Source organism: Acomys minous (genome assembly GCF_964271855.1).
Source record: "Acomys minous genome assembly, contig: scaffold_93, whole genome shotgun sequence".
NCBI classification, from domain to species: Eukaryota; Metazoa; Chordata; class Mammalia; order Rodentia; family Muridae; genus Acomys; species Acomys minous.
This window is the reverse complement of record NW_028182118.1, coordinates 71,866-93,231: the sequence shown is the minus strand read 5'-3', so window position 1 is coordinate 93,231 and position 21,366 is coordinate 71,866. Positions and strand designations below refer to the sequence as shown.

Sequence of the window (21,366 nt, the reverse complement as noted above, 5' to 3'; positions counted from 1 at the left end):
GAATGACTACTGCAGGGTTATCTTACCCTTTGAATTTAAATAAACTTGGCAGGCAGTTTCAGTTGTACAGCTCTCCCCAGACACGCAAGTGTCTCTGGGTGAAGCACACTTGCTAACCCTGTACTGAGTGGGTACCATGCCCCTTCCGCTGTGGACAGCTGAACCTTGTGAGCTATCACTGCACACACAATTGGCCACCATGCTATCATCAGAACAATAAACTCTGTTTGTTTGGTTTTTTGAGACAGAGTCTCACTATGTAGCTGTGGCTGTCCTGGAACTCACTGTGTGGACAAGGCTGGCCTGGAACTCATAGATCTATCTGCCTCTGCCTCCTCAGTGCTGGGATTAAAAGTGTGCACTACCACTGCCTGCCTCAGTGGGCTGTTATATATAGCTTAACAACTTTCCAGATGGGTGACCCTGAGATCACACTGCATATCACGATTGCTTTACAAGTCACGTCACAGATGGCAACTCTACCAAAGGCAGAGATGGTACTCAATAGCTAGGGCGGAATCCTGCATTTCTCAGCCATGCACAGGCTGCTAGGCAGGGATCAGGAGATTATGTGTATGCCAATCAGTGGCTCTTCAGAATTACCTACAAACCACTGTAGCCATGAGATACCCCAGTGGCACCAAAAGGACACACACACTCCTGCTTCCAAACTCCACCCTTTGGTGTCTGTGATGCAGCTGCCAGACCCCTCACATGGGCATCACATAACAATACTCAAAGGTAGAACCAACCTAACTGTACTTGCATTACTCCAATCCTAGGCACCCAGAAACAGCAGAGATAGTTCCATCCCGATTGACTGATGGGTCTCACTAACCCCAGGCCACTGGGAACACACAGAAATATCCCAAGGAAACAGCTCATGTGGCAGTACTCCCATCCCAGTGCCTGATCCCTCAGCTGTGAGTCTCACAGAGACACTGGGACACCATGGCCACTGGTATGGCAGCAGTGGTGACCTCTCCAGCTGACAGCGCACAGAGCTTCCTCTGACTCAGGGCAGACACACGCAGCCTCAGTCTGTGGAGATTCCAGCAGAAACACTCTGGCAGCTACGGCCGCTCATAGTGACTGGCCAGGAGTGAGAAAGCAGTTTAAAACCCAAACCTCGAGTTCACACTGTTTCTTCTTCTCTTCAAACTGCAGCCGCCTCTGTAGCTCTTCCAAAGCAGCTCTGTACATGGCATCTTGGGCATTCTGAAGTTCAATTATCTGATCGAACACAGCTCTGAGTTGATTTAAAAGTACCTGGAAAGACACAGTGTTTTTAAATGAACAGAGCCTCAACACGCTAGTGAGGCATCTACTTACTGATATACGTGTGCGTCTCCTCTAAAACTCAGGGAAATGGTCCCCAATGTAACCATGTTGAGCAGTAGTGACAAAGAGCACTTGGGATGAGGCCTCCACCCTGACAGCAGTGACCGCTGTTCACTGGTGCTGCCGGGTTCTCACACGACTGATGTGCCTCTTGAGAGCGGGATGTTGTAAAGTAGCATCTGCTGCACAGAGTGTGACCTGAGGACGTAGACACACTGACTACCAGTGTGTGCTTTGAGTGTACAAGTGTGCACACATCTCCAAAGCCTCACAGCACCACAAAATGGACAGGCTCCTCCTACTCCTTACAGTGCCTTAGTTACTACTCTGCTGCTATGAGGAGATACCCTGACCACAGCAACTCATAAAGACAGCCTTGAGTTGGGCCTTGCTTAGTTTCAGAGGGTTACTCTGTGATCATGGCAAGAAGCAGGCAGGCATGGCCCTGGAGCTCTACATCCTGATGCAAAGGCAGCAGGCAGTGAGAGAGACTGGGCCTGCTGTAGGCTTTTTGAAACATCATCGAGGCCCACTCCCAGGGACATGCCTCCCCCAGCAAGGCCACACCTCCTAATCCTTCCCAAACACTTCCACTGACTGGGGGACCAATCGTTAGAACATATGAGCCTCCTCTTTCAAACCACCACATGGTGGAAGACATGCCTCAGGCAGCTTGGAGAGAAGATTATCTCCACAGTTAATGACGCCCTGTCCTGCTGAGATGCCGGGCAGCACCACTGACACTGAGCTTACCTAGGCACTCATGCGAAACAGGGCCTTCAAGCCTCACAGAAATGCAGGGAGACAGAAGGGCCAGGTCAGGTGACGCCATTACTACAGGCAGCTACTTGGCTAGTGTGAGGTACATGCTCAAGCAAGCGTCCTCCTGTTCTCTGTCAGAATTTTATTTTATGGCAAAAGTAGACAAAAAAGAATGGAGGTGGTCCTGCTTACATTCTAATAAGGATGTAATTCTCTAGTTTATTTCTCTATTGCAGTCATGCAAAGCACAGCTTAATTTTGGAACACTGTATTGCACTCAAGGTCACTAACTGATGTGTCCTTTAATAAAGTGTACACTGTGGCACTCCAAGCGCCTACAGCTTGCACCTTGTCACTGTGCTGCTTGGGATATTTTCCTCAATGCTGCATAAACAATGGGATACACACACAGAAACACACACACACACAACTGTCACTCCTCCCCCTCCAAGTTCACTATGTATTGTAATAACTGATTTTCTCACAAAGTGACATACTGAAAATACCATGTTAAAATTAATACATCCATAACAGATTGTCTTGCTCTGTTCTATGTAACAGATTTATTTCTTAGGAACAAACAATGACAAAAACGCCCAAAAGCCACGGGTGGCAGTTCATATCTATAATCTCAGCACTCCACAGGCTGAGGCAGGAGGATTACACTTCCAGAGCAGTCTGAGCTACAACAGCCGATTGCTTCATTAAGCAGCTATGAGGGCACAAGATCAGGAGGCAGGGCTCCATTAGTGAAGCTGGCTGAGATGCACCACAGACTATCTCTGTCCAGGACCATCTCCCGACAGGCAGGCAGCACAAGCTTCTCTGGACTTCCCTCATATCCACAGCTCTTCTATCAAGGCAAGGATTAGGATGCTCCTACTTGTCTCACAGACATTTCCCATTCTTGGATGAGCTCAGTCCATGTTAGCAGAGCCCTGGAGGGCTCAGGGTGACGGTGTGGGTACAGTCCTTAGTAACACCAACATTTTCTCAAGAGCAATACACAGGGTGACTCACACCTGTCTAACTCATGCAAAACAACATCAAATATGACTTCAACAGCTTGAAGAGCAGCAGCTACAAGTCAGTTACCATGGTGAATGCTATAATTCCCACAAAGTCACATTGCGCCTCTGAAAACAGGAGAACCCTGGATTCACAAGAACCTGCCGTCTGTCTGAACACTGAAGCTGACCCATGTGTGGGTGCTCCATGTCCGTGGCACAACACGGAGAACAGCAGAGGACCTGCGGGTATCATCATACACTCTCAGGACATTGATGCCATCACATTCATAACAAACATGTGCCAAGTGACAATGCAACACCCACTGCAACACAGATACTGCATTTAGCAAGAATGGCCAACAGGACCACTTCTGATGCACACCTCATGAGTTAGTAGTTATGGTCAACATATATTAAGCATTTCTATCACATGACTTCTGTATCTAGAAAACAAGTTCCACATAGAAGTACCTTTGAATCACCGTTTGTTGCACATATAACTCAATAATTCTACCCACCATAGTGGGCTAATGCAGACTAAGAGGAAACAACACAAAAGCCCTGGGAAAGCCTGGGAAGAAGCATTCCCCACAAACCCAGAACGTGTCTGGAGCAGTGCCCACTGAGAAATGCTCAAGACCTCAACCTGAGGGCCAGTTTACCTGCTTCAAGCTCAGAGATGGTCATTCTCCACCCAGACCTTTAAAGGAGATCAGAGCTCCAGGAAAGCCCTGCTGCTCAAAACATGTAACTTCCTAGAGTGGGGGCTCACTACAAGAAAGGAAAGCCTGGGGAAAGCCCGGCCTATGACATGCTCGTGGCTAGTGCACACAGTCTGTTTAAAGCCATGCAGCCATATGCCATTAACTAAAACCACTGCCCCTAGACCAAGAGAATGAAACAGTAGACTCAGTGTATCTAGACACAGAAGGCCGAGACTGACGCCCAGCATGAGGAAGGGGGAAGTTCTAATCTCTCCACTCTTTGGGATTTTCATGCATGCCACCACTGTTTTGCTGTTTCGATGCCTTTCTAGTGTCCATCCTGCTATAGCTCCACAGGACATCGTTCATGACGCCTCCTCCTATTCCTTACACCATCAACAGGGCATTGCTGCTTGCCCTGTCATCACAATCATGTTAGATGCTACAGCACACTCTCATATCACCAATGTTATTCCAATTCTGTTAGAAAGCGACCCTCAAACTCCAAGTTTATTAAGCTTTTCTCTCAGATGTGGCGGTGCCTGACACCTGGCAGTTCCAGTCCTGGTTTGCAGGAGTGAGCCTTACCCTGGAGTCACTGTCTAGGAGACAGCGGGAGGTGATGGTATCCAGGAATGCCTCATGTGCTGCAATAATGTGGTCCAAGTCCTGGGCCTGTTGCACTCTGTTCCAAAGCTCATCCCAAGAGCACTCGAGGACCTGAAAGGACAAGCTGAGGTGTTGGGAAGGGCCTAGTCATCTCCCAGCTCTGAGCCACATGGCAGGGGCAGAGGCCGGCTCACCTCGTAGGTCATGTAGTACTGCATCTGATGGATGAAGTGCACCATCTCAGAGGCCAGGATGTGGCACTGGTGAAGTACGCCGGAGAACTCTGCAAGACACAGAATGTCATCAGGGCGGGGACGCACTGGTGCTCACGTAGCCCTCTCTGCCTGCAAGCTGCCCACTAATTCCAGACACTGAGCAGGAAGCGGCTTCCTGCTCATGCCTGTGCTTCAGCTAATGGAGTGTGCCTTGTGGGCAAGAGCATGTCTCGGCAAGCACACAGACTTGAGTTCAGACCCCCAGCACCCATGTAAAAGGCTGGGCATGGTTAGGCATGCCTATAATCCAGGATTGGAGTGTCAGAGGCAGGAGCACCACAAGCTGGCAAGGAGGAAGGTGTAGGACAAGAGAGAACAGCAGATGTCTTCTTCTGGTCTCTGTAACTGTTCACCAGCACTCACGAACACACACAGCTAAGTACAAATGCTTATTTTATACAAGTGAGCATCACACATAAATAGAAGCCTTATTTTATGTTTTCTCTACAACTGGTCCATCCACCACCAAGGCATAGCTATTTCCCCTACTCATCTGGAGACCAGAAGAGGGCTCTGCTGTGCCCACCGGCACAGGACCCTCAAGAGAGCAGCACACTCCACAGGCCTCGCCCACACTCTGGAATCTGTATCTATGAATACAGCTGTTGTATAGTAATTATTTTGAATAGAAATGGTCCCACCAGACAGAGGAGGGGGGTTCATGAGACAGTAAATATGCCTCCCCAGTCCAGAGAAGCTGAGAGGCCCATCTTCCTTACAGGAGGAGGCTTGCCAACCTGTCAAGCGGCCTGCATGTCTTCAGGGACACATGTCTGCAGAGCTCCAGGAATATAGCCCGGGTTAGCTGTACCCAAGCCAGGGTGGGTTTTCAGTGATGTGGCTGAATGTGAGTCATGTGTGCTCCTTCAAGCAGCTCCTCATCAGTATAACCCAATAAACTCACTAGTTGGCCAGGTTGGACTCAAGGTCACGCTACTCTGGTCTGTCTAGAGTGAGCAGATGCTGCTTACACATGCCGGCTGTACATCTGACGAGGAGGCTTTGCTTCTCGGTTTCCTGGACAGGGTGTGGTTTTCTCCACTGAGGCTGGGCTATCTAACCTAATCCTCTAGCCATACAATCACCTTGTTCCCCATGCAGAGGACAGAGCCACCTGTCACAAGGCACTACAAAGTTATACACGGTCATAACCTCAGAAGAAAATACTCTGCAGAAGGACTCTGGTTTTCACCAAGAACTAGCATGAAAGGGCTCTGCCTCTCCGACCTTGATGGTGCATGTCCCAACAGACCCTTAAATACAGCGGTGCACTCTAAAACATCCATGGAACTGGGCGATGGCACCTCACATCTGTGCACTTTGGGTGCATTCTGCAGCATCCTCCAAGCTGGGAACCGGCTGGATGAGCTCTTTGCATTCACTTTACCCCAGCGCTCAAATCCTGCCCACAGAACCTGCATGACCAGGGCCATACTGAACAAAGTTATCACATGTGCTCTTCCTTCAGTTTTCACTACACAGTGGACATATTTTTCTTCCTAGGAAAGCCTGTCACTTCATTTTCTGAAGGAGACATTCTTCTATGGTGACACCTGACAGTGAGGTCACTGCCTGCTGAAAAACACAGTTTCGAACACAGATCCTCTAGGCATGACTGCAGTCTGCTACCCACACGGCTGTCCTTTCTGACCGAGGATTGAAAACATACTGCCAGCTCTATGCAGCTCTCAGAAGCATGGGCTTGAGTCAAAGGCACAGCACAGTCCAGTACCCCTTAGGACTTAACTCGTCCCTGCTATCCTCAGCTCTACCCATACCCTGGAAATGCATACAGAATACAAGCTTAAAGCAAGAAAAATCCTCCCAATTCTAAGAATGGCCTCAGTGCAACACCACACTGAGCGAAATGAACATATAAGTGTACCCTAGTGGGTTAAAACACAATCTTACACACACAGCTAGGAAGATCTACTGGGGCTGGAGAGATAGCGCAGCAGTTGCGAGCACGTCCTGTCCTTGCATGCAGTACCTACATGCAGTTTCTCACCACCCACACAGCAGCTCACAGCTGTTGGTAATGCAACTTCGGGAGGGCCAACAGCCTCTTCTGGCTCTGAAGAGAGCAGGCGGATGCACACACAGTGCACCTACACAGACACAGGCACACTCTCAACACACAATGCAGACAAGCCAATCTCCTTCCTAGGGACAATTTTGGTTGTCGACTGCCCTCTAAATGCTCCTGAAAGACCAGAGCAAGCTGACCCAGCTCTGTGGCCCAGGCATGGTCAGCAGGGCATACCTGCAGCAGGAGACACCTTGCCACCCTAAGTCCTAGATTTCCTTAAAGAAATACCCTAGTGTGATCATCACAGTTTCAAGATCTCCTCCACAACTTGCACTTCCCATGGTGCTGCTGTTTAAGGTGGCTCAATCAAGTATCTACCCACTTCTGGCGCTGCTGTTTAAGGTGGCTTGATCAAGTATCTACCCACTTCCCCTGGCGCTGCTGTTTAAGGTGGCTCGATCAAGTATCTGCCCACTTCCCCTGGCACTGCTGTTTAAGGTGGCTCGGTCAAGTATCTACCCACTTCCCCTGGCGCTGCTGTTTAAGGTGGCTTGATCAAGTATTTACCCACTTCCCCTGGTGCTGCTGTTTAAGGTGGCTTGATCAAGTATCTACCCACTTCCCCTGGGGCTGCCGTTTATGGTGGCTTGATCAAGTTTTTACCCACTTCTCCTGGCTGCTGTTTAAGTGGCTCAAGATCAAACACTTAACTAATTTAATTTCCAGTGCTTTGGATTTAAAAGATGCTTCAAAAACCAGCATTTTCTGCATGTTTTGTGTTCAACATCCAATTGCCTTCATATCTCTCCTGATGGCATTCTGTGTGTGTGAATTACAGGTAAGAGTCACACACACACAGACAACAACTCATTGTTAGACTCAGGCTGGATGCTGATTTCTTTGCAAATTTAATCCTGGCCACCCTAGGCAGTGGCACTGTCAGACCCAAGGCAGGCACGAGAGCTGTTCAACTCTAGACACAGAGACTCATCTGTCCACTGAAATTGAGTTACCCACACATGAGTTTTGTAGAGGAAGACACCTAAGGTACCACCTTTGTAAGATGTATTACTATTAAATACATCACCACAAAGAAAACAGCTGCCAATCAGACCAGCTTGTGCCTCAAGTCTGTGCATCAGTCTGTGGCCTCAAGGCACTTCTCAGCATCTGCCCTGCTCCCTACCATTTCTAATGCATACTGCCTCTCTATGCTTCAGTCCAGAACCACTGTGCCATCCATATTTCCAAAGGCGAGTGACCATGCTGTGGCTGGCACACATGCAGGCAGTGCAGTCCCTGATGGCTGCAGTGAAGACTGAGCAACACTTCAGAAGTGATAGAGTACGGATAAACGAAAAACCAACAGAAAGAATTCGGGGATACCTTGGCTTCCCGTGGCTTTTCAATAGACAATGAGCTGGCTCAGCCTGCATACTGCTACTGTTTTCAGTAGGCACAGGCTGAACACAGAAGACTGACTCATAGGCACCCATTCCACCCTCTTGTCACCTAAGTGTCCTATAATGCAGTGACCAGAAAACTGTCATCTTTCAAGTTCCTTTATAGGTTCTATGCTGAAGGAGACTTAGCTTCCCCCACAGGGCCTTCCATCTTTGATTCATTTTAGCTTGTTCTTGACTCATTTTTCTCCAAGACTTTCATTTTTGCCTTCCAATAAGAGAAGCCACACTAAGTCCTGACATCAATTGTAGAACCCTGGGCCAATCACTTCCCTTGTTCAACCTTGGACTCTCTCCACTGGAAAGGAAGACAAGTGACAATGAGGTCTCCATGTGAGACCTGAGAGAGTCTGTGACTGACTGGTGATGATACACCTAAAGGGGTGCCTCCAGGGCAGGCCCAGCACTAGGCAGGAGCACGGCCTCACTGCAAACTACCAGCAGGAGCAGTCCTGCTCAGTAGTCAGAAAGACAAAAGCGCGGACTGTTATCTGTCAGTCCAGTGTAATACAGGGCTTTATGTGCACTATTTGAAAACAATTGTCACTTACATTTCTTTAGATTTATTTTTAATATTTAGTGATAAAGTTTATTGTATGAGTGTTTTACCTGCATGCATGCATACGCACTGCATGCATTCCTGGTGTCAGAGGCTGACAGAAGAAGGCATCAAGTCTTCTGGGACTGGAGTAATAGGTGGTTATGAGCCACTATGTGGGTGCTGGGAACTAAACCTGGGTGCTCAGCAAGAACAGCAAGTGCTCAACACCACAGCCAGTCTCCAGCCACTTACTTGCATCTCTTGAGCTCACGCAGGACTATTGTCTTACACAGAGTGGACTGCACTGCCACCAGTCAGTGTGCTTTGTCACCAGCTATACCAGAGGGTTAACACTCTTCTACACTCCTCTAAAAGCCCGATGTCCACGAATCAGTGGACAGCTTAAGCAGAAGGAAATGCAATTGCAGGGTCAGGCCTGGGGCGGCACACAACAGGACACCTTAAGGCACAAGCCTTGCATGACCTCCTGTGTGAAGACACTTGTTTCTCCCTGAGGACCAAAGAGGCCAGTTTCTTTGTGGCAAGAACATTGTGAAGAAGACAGTATGCACCACTCTGTTGGCTTCAGCATGTGAAACAGGAAGCTAGCTGCATTCCCTTTACTTCCTTCTCAGCTACCAGCAAGGAAACAGCCATCACTGAGTACAGAGCAGTGCTGAGAGCCTCGGTAAAGGCCACTCTCTCCATGGCCACACTGGCCTGGTGGCCAGCACTGCTGCAGTCTGCTGTAGCCATCGCTGTCTGGAGTCAGCCTGCAGCCCACAGCAGTGATGAGGAAACCTCTTTGTTCAAACAACTGCTCGATCTTACTTATGACTAATTTTACTAATCAAAGGGCAGATTTAGCTCAGTTGTTCTTTAGAGAGGTTTATGAAATGTTTTCATAATTGATTTCAACATAATGAACTCAAAATTATCATAATTGAAGTCATTCAATATTGTAACATTAACACAATCGACTAAATATCTAAGTGTCTAACTATAGTTCTAAATTATAAAATACAAAACACGTCTACATCCTGGATTATGGTCAAAAGAAAAATTAATGCTTCAAAGAGAATATAATTAAGGCACTAAGTGAATTTTGAATGAACCAGGGACCTATTGAAAGGTTTTCCTTCCTTGACTATGGGTGATTAAAAAATTAAGTTAGGGGCTAGGGATAGCTCAGTGGTCTTTCAGAGAATCCATGTTAGATTCTCAGCACCCACATGGCAGCTCACAGCTGTCTGTAATGCCAACTCCAGGGCATCCAACACCTCTTCTGGCCTCCATGCGTACCAAGCACACACATGGTGCACATACATAGGATCAGGCACTCACAAATAGAACATACATTATTATTGTTGTTGTTGCTTTTGTTGTTATTTTAATTAAACTACACCATGGACATTATTGAAAAACAAACATGATTTTAAAAGAAACTTTATGGTACGGGGGAAAAATCCAGTATGACTTAATTTTCTCTTATTCTGTAATGAAGTCAAGACACAATGACCTTTTCCTACAACAGTGGGTCCTGTCAGCTCCGTTCTCAGCTGGCCTCACTGGCCTCCTCTGCCTTTACCTGGCATGTTCCTCAGGAGTTTCGCATTGCACATGTGTCCTTTCCATATGTCAATGAGGATGTACTCCATGCGCTTGGCCCTCCACAGGAAGTTGAACACTCTCAGGTAGTGGCTCATGCATTCTCGCGTGAACACCTAGAGAGACAAGATAGGCTGCATCTCATGTGCAAAACACTCTCCTAGCCCAGGCCTAGCCTTCCCACAATCAGCAAACACACAACTCCTGCCCAGTTTACAAGGGACCTAGAGTAAGGAAAGCAGTGCATCTCAGAAGAAGCAGGCTCTAACAGCAGCCACCTGATTACTTACCAACCAGCAGCAGGTGTGATATGTTGTCAGTCCTGTAGCTGGAGACACCGGCATGAAGGTGGTGTGACCAGCAGACTGCTCACCAAGACTTTTCTCCCCACACAGGGTGGAACTCTCTGTATAGACCAGGCTGGCCTCTAACTCAGAGACCTACCTGCCTCTGTCCCCCAAGTGCTAAGATTAAAGGCATGCACTGCCATGCTGGGCTTTGTTTGTTTGTTGTGCTTTATATTTGCCTACATGTGTGTCTGTGAAACCATGTGCTGGGCATGCCTGGTGCCCTTGGGGACCAGAAGAGGACACTGGATCCCCTGGGACTGTACTTACAGATGTGTGGATGCTAGGATTAGAACGTGGGTCCTCTGGAAGCACAACAAGTGTTCTTAGCCACTGAGCCAACTCTCTAGCCGTAACTCAGCAGGACTGTAAGCCCAGCCCAGCCCAGTCTAAACTTGAACACATGACTGTAAGCCCCAAATCCTAAGCGACAGACAGAGGAATCACTTGTTTTAGTAACGACATCTCCAAAAGTAGAGGCAAGCCTAGCGGCACCTCTACCCTAACAAGTCTTTCTGATCCTCGTCACAGATTTACAGACTCCTTCCGTACCTCTGCTCAGTACCATGGTTGTGGCTTCTCAAGCAAGTAATGTGTCCTGGTAGAGAGACTGTCTCAGCCCTCCTCCTGTTGTCCCTCCTGTGCTGGTCAAGGTGTCAGGTTAACTACAAACAAATTAGTTCAACTAAATGCCCCACCTAGCACTAGACAGTGAAGGAAGCCTCTGTAGCGCTGTGGGCACTGACTCTGCACAGACCTGCAGTGTGGAGACAGGGCCAGCCTGCTCTGAAGGATCTCTGATATCCAGGAAACCTTGCCTTGTCTATGCCTGTCCTCCGGCCTTTCTATGAGAGCCTGCAGTGCTCACCCTACCTTTTGACCTCACCATCTGTCTAACTACTCCACACAGGCTCCTAGAACTTTATGCTTGCTCCTTTCACCTTAGCATGGGACTCTTACCTGTAAACCAGCTTATCTTGTGTTCCGCTGTGTGCCTCACACATATCATGTAACAACGGTCAATTCATGCTCCCTTATGCCACTCAATAGCAGGTTTTGGAAGGTACTTGATGGTGATGGTGAAGAGGAGGAGGAGGACAAGGAAACAACTCCTCATAGGAGTGACTGGAAACTGTTCCGAGTTCCAAAATCAACCACAAGTGCCTGGGGGATTATCTGCAAATTGCTTGCTTCCTACAGTATTAATTATCTTCGTGTGACTACAGAAGCTGATCTGAACTGGATGTCATGAGTCAATTGTAGGATTTTCTCTCTACACGTACACCATAGAGTAGCCCCTGGAGTACCATATTCTCACTGATTTCAGAAGTTCAGTTAAGCCATGGTCTTTCGTATACCAACTACTTAAAAGGAAGACATCCCGGTTCTGACCTTAAAGTAAGAGTCACCACAGCACTTTTACTAGCTGGCTGGTTCCCCTAAGGGAGACTACAGCCTAGAGATAAAGTAAGCTCCAGACTCCTCATCTGTAGAGACTCAACAGTGAGCAAATATCCAGGCTGTCAGTGTGGGACAGCAGCCGCCCGAGGCCCTGTACTCGGTGACCCTTACCAGGCTGAGACGCTGCACACAGTACTGCTGCAAGCCCTCCAATTGGTCCTCTGCAGCTGGAATCAAGACTCCATGACCTCATCACACTTAAATCTGGATGGACTCTACCACAAATAACTTGAGACTTAGGAGAAGCAAGGTCAACCAGAAATACTTCACATAGTTAAGGAGCTGCATTTAGCTAATGCATTCTTCAGTAACCTGGGTTGTGAATTTCACAATGTCCCAAATTAGACTTACCCAAAAATTTCACTGACATTTTATATCTTAGAATTAGTAGAACCTAACAGTGCTATTATACAAGATATAATTATATGATTGCTACAAGATATATCCCTACTATAATTAAATTCTGTTCAAAAAATGACAACCTCAATTAATGAGAATAGAACCGCAACAGGTAACACACAAATTCACAAGAAAAGCAGAAAAAAATAACTGTATTTATAAAATGGGCTTCCTTTTATCTTTTGTGTATTTTTTCCGTGTGTGTGTGTGTGTGTGTGTGTGTGTGTGTGTGTGTGTGTGCCTGTGTAACTCAGCTGGGCCAGCCAGCTCACTCTGAGGTCCTGGCTCCTGTGCACTGGGATTGCAGGAGGTCTGCCATTTCCACCCAGCACTCACGTGAGAGCTGGCGACCTGAACTGCAGTCTTCAAGCTTGTACAGCAAACTCACCGCACCATTGCCCCAGCCCCTCCTGTTACAGCTCAGTATGTTCTGTGTGCAATCAAACCTGACAGACAATGCCTAATAGTGTATAATACCATGCCTGTTGTGACAACAAGGATTGAAAATTCGCCAGCCACAAACAGAAACAGCACAGCAATGCTTCCCCACACTTTGACCTGCTGAGCCACCACACAGCCCAGAGTCCCTTCTCTCTATCTGGCAGCCCAGGCTCCTGTCACAACTTAGCTGTGTGTGACTGGGCTGTCACAGATGTGTCATTAAAATAAAGCTGTGGTATATATTTTCTTCTTTAGTCCTTCTAAAACTGTATTCAAAACCTGAGTTCTAGCTATACACACACAGGTACAGCTCTGACATGCCAGTGAGGTGTGTAATGAACCCATCGAATAAGTAAGTAAGCACATGCCTAAAGCACACTCAGCCTGCCTCCTTGTAAGGCACTTTCACTCTGTTAATAATCAGTGCAGTTATCTTTACTATGGCATTTTGTCTTTGTAGCCTGGGGTTGGAACTTGAGGCCTCGGAGCTCTAGCACTGAGCTGTCCCTAGCCTTACAACTATCCTTTATCGTGAAAATGCATAATGCACATAAGCTAGCTATGCAGACAGCAGGAAGTCCTGAACAATTTGCTGACACACCATGCAGCGATTCTCAGTAACCACCACTCAGGACACATGCCCAGGACAAAGGCCACTAAGAGAATGTTGAAAGATTCAACTCATCAACAGTTGTTGTTTCAAACTATTAGCTCTGACCTGATCAAAGTCATGGTCAGGATTAATGAGGCTAAGAACCTGCCTAACAGTTCTCAGGCCACATGCCACAGGCCACTTAAGACACGTCTGTGGCTGCCATTCTGTGAATGTGGCTTCCATGGAATCACCGCATAGCAAAGGGTGTGACTCATCCCACAGAAGGGGCAGGCATAAAGCCACTCTGCCACAACCACTAGAGAAGGGATGTTAGAGCCCAGTCACCCTCAGCAAATATCCCCAGTAACAGAAGGGACACAATGCACTTCCCCAGCATTTCAGACACAGAAAGGACTAAGTCTCAGAGGCCCTGTGCTCAGTCCTAAAGAGAGAGACCATGGCTAGAGAGGCAATTGAACCACAGACATGCATGACGACTCCTCTAGCCGAGCTTCTGCGATGTGGTAGAAGAAATGGCCCTTCTCAACAAGTGAGTGGAAATGCATGAACAATGCGACAGGTAGCAGCTCATCAGCTTAAATGAATGCTAAATATCAAATTTCATCTAAGTAGGAAAAATACGATTCCCCTAAAATATACTCTATGCTTCCTTTCAAATTATCCTAAATTAGTTGCTGCAGTCTAAGAATAATGGCATAAAATGAACAATGCATTTATTAAGCACTTGCTGAAACCTGTGACAGAAAAAAATGATATTTCTAAGAATTCTTAAAATAATGGAGCATTTCAGCACTCATTAATAATTATCTGAAGCAGTCTTGGCTTATGCAACTCATTCAGTAGGTGTAGCCTAACACCACAATTACTTTGAACCTCAGTTCTTAGAAAAGAAAGCCAGTTGGAAACAATGCAATTCCCAGCAATTCAAACAGCTGTGAACATTGCACACAAGTACACAGAACGGCCGATCTTACGGTAGCAATTGGTCCATCGACGTGGTAATCCAGGCTGAAGACATCCCATCCAGTGTCACCTGGAGAGACCAAACAGTAATAAAACAAAACAGCAAATAACTGAAAGGCTTTGTACTTATTGCCAAAGAACCTGTCAACTCCTCAAAGAAAAGCAGTAAAATAAGGTGCAGGCTTTAAAAGCACTCTGCTGTGCAAGCAATGATCAGCCTCCTCACTGGCACCAACGTCCAAGTGGCGAGAGGGAGTGGCACATCCCCGGGGCTCTGCGATCATGCAGGAGGAAGTGGTGCACACTCCTGGGGCTTTGCGATCGTGCAGGAGGAAGAGGTGCACACTCCAGGGGCTCTGCGACCATACGGGAGTAATTGATGCTGTTCTGAATGAACCTGTGAGTCTCTAGTATTGACTAGCAGGTCAGGCAGGGAGCACTCACACTCATAACTCCGACTCCAAGTGCAGCCCTCCTGAGGAGCAGCTGCAGTCCCAGCCTGCTCCTTCAATTTACTATTAAATCTTCCTCACTTAACTAAGCGCCTGTGATGCACCCATGCTCTGTGGGACCCATCTCACACACAGCATCCAACTTGGGAACTAGCCTTTCAGTAACATGTGGCCTAATGAGAGGGACTTGCTTCCTCTAAAACAGGGCAGAGCACACCCAGGATGTTTAGTTTCCAGGATTGACCAGACTTGTGCCTGACATAATAGGAAGATACTGGAGAGGGCACTGAGAATCAGCTGCCCCCAGCACCCTCATGTGCTCCTAGACCCCTCACATGCTCCCAGCACTTTCATGTGCTCCTAGACCCCTCACGTACCCCTAGCCCCCTCATGTGCTCCTAGCCCTCTCATCTACCCCCAGCCCCCTCAGTGCTCCCAGCACCATCACGTGTCCCAGCCCCCTCACGTGTCCCAGTGCCCTCACTTGCCCCAACGCCCACATGTACCTCCAGTAGCCTCACTTCTAGCCTCTTGAGGATCTCTGGGCTATCAAACTGGGCGTTCGTGGCTCTTACAGCAGTTTCAAGAATCCCCGTCAATTTATGCTGATATAAAGTCGTTGCTGGGCGAACAAGTTCTGGCCTTAAGAAATGTGTTTGAAATTAAAGATAATGTTATTTGATATTTTTAAAAATTATTAATTAAAAAAGTAAAAGTTCAAAAATGGAAAAGACAAATGGGACAGATAGACACAGTTATAAAAGTATTATGGTCCCCAGCAACCACCCTGTGGTCTCAGTTAGGTTTCATAGAAATCCTTTAAGGAGCATAGGTCTAGAACCCTGTGTGTGACCACCACAAAGACCACAAAGGCAGACACTCTGCCGAGCCCACACCATGCTCTTGGTGTGTTTTGTCTTTCTCTTACCCCCATGCATAAAATCTGTTACAATACCATTAAAACCCTAACCATGTTTCACTAAAGAAAGCTTCGTGACATTAACTTCCAACAGGGTTGCAGAAAGCATTTCTTCAAAACAGTAAAAACATTAATTTTCATTCAGCTTGGCTAAAGGTACTTATTTGTGCTACACATTGATAGTTTTCAAGTTATGACTGGCCTACAGATAAGATCTTTATGATTCCCTACAAAGACCAAACATCTATGTACCTAAATATAGACTTCATAGTTCCAAAGGGCCCAGCACTAGCACACCATTAATTACCTCAGCACCAGCACACCATTGCCTCAGAACCAGCACAGCATTTCAGTGCTAAAGGCTGTGCTTCCCGACATGAAGCCCCCACTCTCCTGACTAAGAGATGGCCGTCATCTCAGGTGTGCCTATGCAGTGCTGGGTGGAGGCAAGGAGAAAAGGCACACATCCTCAAGTGGGCCTGCAGCCAACAGGAGATAGATGGTGGTCCTTACATGTAAGTCACACCTTTGAGAGGAGACATTGTGACATAAGATGACCCCCGTAGGGAAGACAGTAACACGGGAGATGACCTGCGGTGCTCTCCAGACTCCAGCTTTGCTGTGCCTGGCTAGGCTGCCTGCACATGTGCCAGTCTGCACCCCAGGCACTTTTAGGCCAGCACCAAGGGAACATCCTCCCTTTAACAACTCCTCACCACATTCCCTTTAAACTAACTCTCTAAGAAACCCCCTCAGTCCTGGTATGGAAATGCTCTGCAGCCATGGGATTGTAGCAGCCATACCAACCAATGACCAGCTCCAACCAGCTCCAGGCAGCTCCACCAAACAACCCCCCTGGTGGAGAAGATGGACAGCTGGGCACTGGACTTCCTGGGAAGCCAGAAAAAGCTAACTTTTTGGTGTAAAGTAACTTGCTATATTTTTGTCCTACAGGGAACAGTTAGTTTGTACATTCTTAAAGGAACCACCGAGACACAGCAAGTAACAACACCCTTCAAATGCCTCAGTGAAAGCACTGGCCTACTGTGGCATGTGGCCCGTTCACCACCAGTCCTGTCCAGAGCCCTGAGCCATACCACATCTAGACATTCCACAACAGGAGGATGGCCACAGGGAACAGTGACAAGACAGCACTTTGTCAAGTTGCAGAAAACACGTGAACCAAGAGGCCAACTTAAAATGTGTATTTGTCCAATGAACTTCAGACTGAAGCCGAAGTTCACTGTGACCACCTTCCAACTCCATCCACTCAGGGGCCACTGCACATGTCATGGTGCCCACAGGGACACCACACACATCTGATGGTCTGTTGGCAACAGAGGAAAAAGTAAGGCATGAGAGCCATGAAAACGTCATCCACTCAGCTTATTTTAAACAAAGACTTTGTAAGCAACTCATTTGCTCTGATGCCACCTATTCTCAGGCCTTCATCTCACTTTAGCAAATCCATCAGGTGCCATATGAAGTCTCCCTGGCCGAGAAGCAGGTAGCGCCGCATGGCCTGCATGTGCTCCAGCAGACTGTGCTTTTTATTGAGGACATCTAACAGATATTTGCTGGTCTCAAAATAAGCAGCATCAATTTTCCCTTGAAATGTGTTTTCCAAGTATGTGAATAAATCTGCAGCTGTAAAAACAAAAGGGACAGGCACACATCCATATGTAACATGTATCTTAACAGAGGAAGTCAAGGCATTTATGGAACCAGAGCCAACCATCAATGTAGACCCAACCCAGCCACGGCCAGTGAAGGCAGCGCAGTGCTGAACCTGCAAGGCCAGGATCCCCGGGACCAGGAGTAGATGCTGGCACTTGGACTTCCAGGGTCCCTGCCCAGCACTGCATGCAAGCATAATGACCGCACTGCAGGCTGTAGCTAAGGAAGCCTCACTTGACGTCAGAGCCTCAGAGTCCCAACAGGACTGCAAGACCCCGGGGGACCACCTGCATGTCTTCCACCTCCTCTTCCATGTCTTTCTGAAACATAGGTAAACCCAAATCTGGCTCTGGCTCCCACCTCTCCCCCAGACTATCCCCGAGGCCATGCAGAAGTCCGCATGTGAGCTGCTTATGTGGGGAGCTGCCACTCTCGGTGGCTACACAGGCCGCCTCCTGACCTCAGAAGCTCCTGCCACAGCCTCGGCCTTGCCCTTAGCCAGCATGGGGAGACAGGTGCTTTCCAATCCTCTGGATTCTGCTCCAGCCTTTGGCCACTTCCAATACAACATCTTATGCAAAGCCAAAGAATCAAGACGGCAAGATGGCTAGAGAACAGGAAATAAGCTGACGGGTGATCACTGAGGCTGAGGCAGGCAGCAAGCAGAGGGGGGCAAGGGAGGGGAGCACATCTCTAGCAGCTGGCAAACGAACCTTAGAACGCAGGCAGAGCCGGATCTCTGCAGCCACAGAGTCATAAATCTTGCACTGCCTTCCCATCTGCTTCACTTACTTACTATCCTTTCATCACCGCGGGAATAAAGCAATGAAAAGTATTAAGGAGGAAACAGTTAACTCTGCTCCAATGCTACTAACTCCATATTAAAACATTTGAGCATCCACATAGCAATAGATACTTCATACATGTACATGTATGCTCTGTATGAGCACATTTTAGAAATCCAGGTAATGTGTAAATGCTATAAATTAAAAAGCTTTAAGCAACAGATCATCACCACCAGGGTCACTACCACTGCCTACACTCACCACCTCACAGCGTCATAACCACATGACGTCACAGACACCATCATCACAATCCCAGCACTGTCACCACCATCACAATCTCAGCACTGTCACCACCATTACAATAGCCATACCATCACTGGGAGACTCTGCAGACTTGGTCACAGCTATCATTTTTGTGGTCTGATCATGACAAACTTGATGCAAGAAATTTATTGACTTTCCTATCAACAGGACCTAAAAAGGAAAATAAGCTATGATTCACCTTTATACAAGTTAGTGACCCAAACAATTCAAATACTCACACATTACATATTAGCTATGATTTAAAAACACAGGACATGAGTGCTAGGTCTGTATCAGGTGAGTTCTAGGAGCTGAAAATTAGTCCTGTCCCACAGTCAAGCATTCGCAGTCACAGCATCAACAGGAAGGGCAAAGTGTCTTCCAGCCCAGCCCTACCTTCCTGGACTGGTCCATTGTAATGAAGGAAGGGATCATCGATTTCCTCAGTGTGTACTTGTCATGCCACAGCCGGTCGGTTTTAACAGTTGGATCTGATGCCACAAAAAACTAAGAGGAAAAGAACACTAGCATTAGAAATATTTATGAGAAATTTACTTACTAGTAACAAATTATTATGAAGTTATCCATAAATAAGTACTTCAGACACAAGGAGCCCACTCACTTAGACAATGAGCTTGTTTGACACCACCACTCTGGACAGAAAGCTCTCTAAGTTGACTGTGTTCCCAGACATTTAAACCCAAACTACAATAAAACCAAACTGCACCCTGCCTTAGAGACAGGAGCGAGCCTTAGCATGAGGACAATGAAGCCCCTCACTGGCAGCCTCCAGGAACCACATCCTGCAGGTTCTATGGGCTCAGGGGGGTCTTCTACCTTGGTATCCACATGGAATTCCAAGGCTTTCTCAGCAGTCAACTCACATCCAGTGGCCCTCAGTTTGTGTGCTCATGACCACCTTCACCTCACAGAGTGCCACCAGCTGGAACAGCAGCACCTGAACACACACACTAGTCACAAACTGCCACCTACAGACAGAGCCCAGAGCACTCAGGACTTCTCACACAACAGGCCAACCGAGAGCAACCAGCCGAGGGGCAATGAAGAGACTTCCTCATGTGACTCTCCCCTGGCGCCACCTGTGACAAGCCCACTTCTACCTCATCCCACCAAGTCACCGCTCATCTTCTCCCTCCCACACCTACATCCCAGAAAGGACATTCTGTAGCAGGAAGAAAATCCAGCAGCCATAGCCTCTAGCTTATCTACAGTACGAAGAGGGCACTTTCATTTTCAGCCACAAGGCTTCATACGTACTGTTGCTCCAGTCCCTACAAATTTGTTTTCTGGAAGCAGAACTGATCAGTCTGTATGTATGTGATGCCACACAGACCTCCAAAGCCTGTGCTGCTAGCGCCCCCAGCAGCAGGGAGCCCTGTACTCTGCGCCCTTACTAAAGGAAACTGAGCTACTAATACAGGTGCCCTTAGGTGCTCTCCTCCTGTGACCTGTCTCTAACCTAGATTTCTATTTTGACTTTATTAACATACATATTCTTCATACATTATACATTTAAAATTAGGAATCACTGCACATTACAAATTTAGCCTTCCCAAGTTAATCATCTGCCAGTGTTTGCGGTACGTTCCATGGGTGTGTGTGTGTGTGTGTGTGTGTGTGTGTGTGTGTGTGTGCATGCACGCGCCCTGTTCCGGTTTTGTTGTTGCTATTATAGCTTTAGGCTTCCTTACTCTGGTACAATCTTCCCATTTCCAGATTATAGAAGTAGCCTTTTATGTATTATCATTTTATTTTTATTGTTTTGTGCTATTTCTATCATTAGTTTCTCGAAATAAAGTATTATCTTTTTATTGGTAAAATCTTTTTGAAGTATGTTATACTTTTAAAAAAGATTTATTATTTATACTGTATTCTGCACGCATGTGTGTCGGCAAGCCAGAAAAGGGGACCAAATTTCATTACAGATGGTTGTGAGCCACCATGTGGTTCCTGGGAATTGAACTCAGAACCTTTAGAAGAGCAGCCAGTCCTCTAAACCTATGAGCCATCAGCCCAGCCCCTGTTATCTTCTAACATGCTGCTAAACGTGGAAGGCTATCTGGAGTGGTGGTCCATGTCTTTAATCCCAGTCATGGAGGCAGGCATGGCTCTGCAAGCTCTCGGCCAGCCAGGGCTACATAGTGATATTCTGTCTCCAAAACAAACAAATAAATAACTGAAAGCTAAAAACTACTAGATACATTAATTCTAACAGTGGTTTATCTAGGGTTTCCTACTTAGATGAGCATACAGTTGATGACTAAAGCCAGTGTTGCTGGGAAATGTCAAAAAGCGAGTGAGTTTGTCCACCATCTATAATGATCATAAAGCTTCCCACTAACTGTCACAGGTCCCTGAGAAGTAGAGGAAAAGCACTAATCTTTCCAGGAGAAACAAGATGCAAATTTACATTTATGAATACAGGCCAGACTAAGAGATATTCAGGACTTCAAAGAACACTTTAAGAACTTGTTGAAAATAATTTAATGTCAGAAAGTGGCATTCATTATTTACTTCCAAGAAAAATGATGTATGACATGACACAGTCCAGTTGAAACTGCATAAACACAAATACTACTCACTGGTGATCAGATTACTCCACACATGTGCCTTTCTCTGCTAGATGTGCTTCTACAATCG

At 47.1% G+C, this 21,366-nt stretch overlaps 1 protein-coding gene across 1 annotated transcript in view; it reads right to left on the bottom strand.

Moving 5' to 3' along the window:
• Positions 1 to 21,366, bottom strand: part of LOC311591829 (gamma-tubulin complex component 3-like) — a gene marked incomplete at both ends in the record, with an annotated part of 49,891 nt that overhangs the window by 4,254 nt on the left and 24,271 nt on the right. The window contains 9 exons of the mRNA XM_084803447.1: positions 1,129 to 1,269; positions 4,406 to 4,537; positions 4,621 to 4,709; positions 10,323 to 10,458; positions 14,581 to 14,649; positions 15,528 to 15,663; positions 17,398 to 17,587; positions 18,774 to 18,876; positions 19,102 to 19,212. Of these exons, the coding sequence (XP_084659573.1) occupies positions 1,129 to 1,269; positions 4,406 to 4,537; positions 4,621 to 4,709; positions 10,323 to 10,458; positions 14,581 to 14,649; positions 15,528 to 15,663; positions 17,398 to 17,587; positions 18,774 to 18,876; positions 19,102 to 19,212 (1,107 nt within the window). The remainder of the gene's footprint in view (positions 1 to 1,128; positions 1,270 to 4,405; positions 4,538 to 4,620; positions 4,710 to 10,322; positions 10,459 to 14,580; positions 14,650 to 15,527; positions 15,664 to 17,397; positions 17,588 to 18,773; positions 18,877 to 19,101; positions 19,213 to 21,366) is intronic.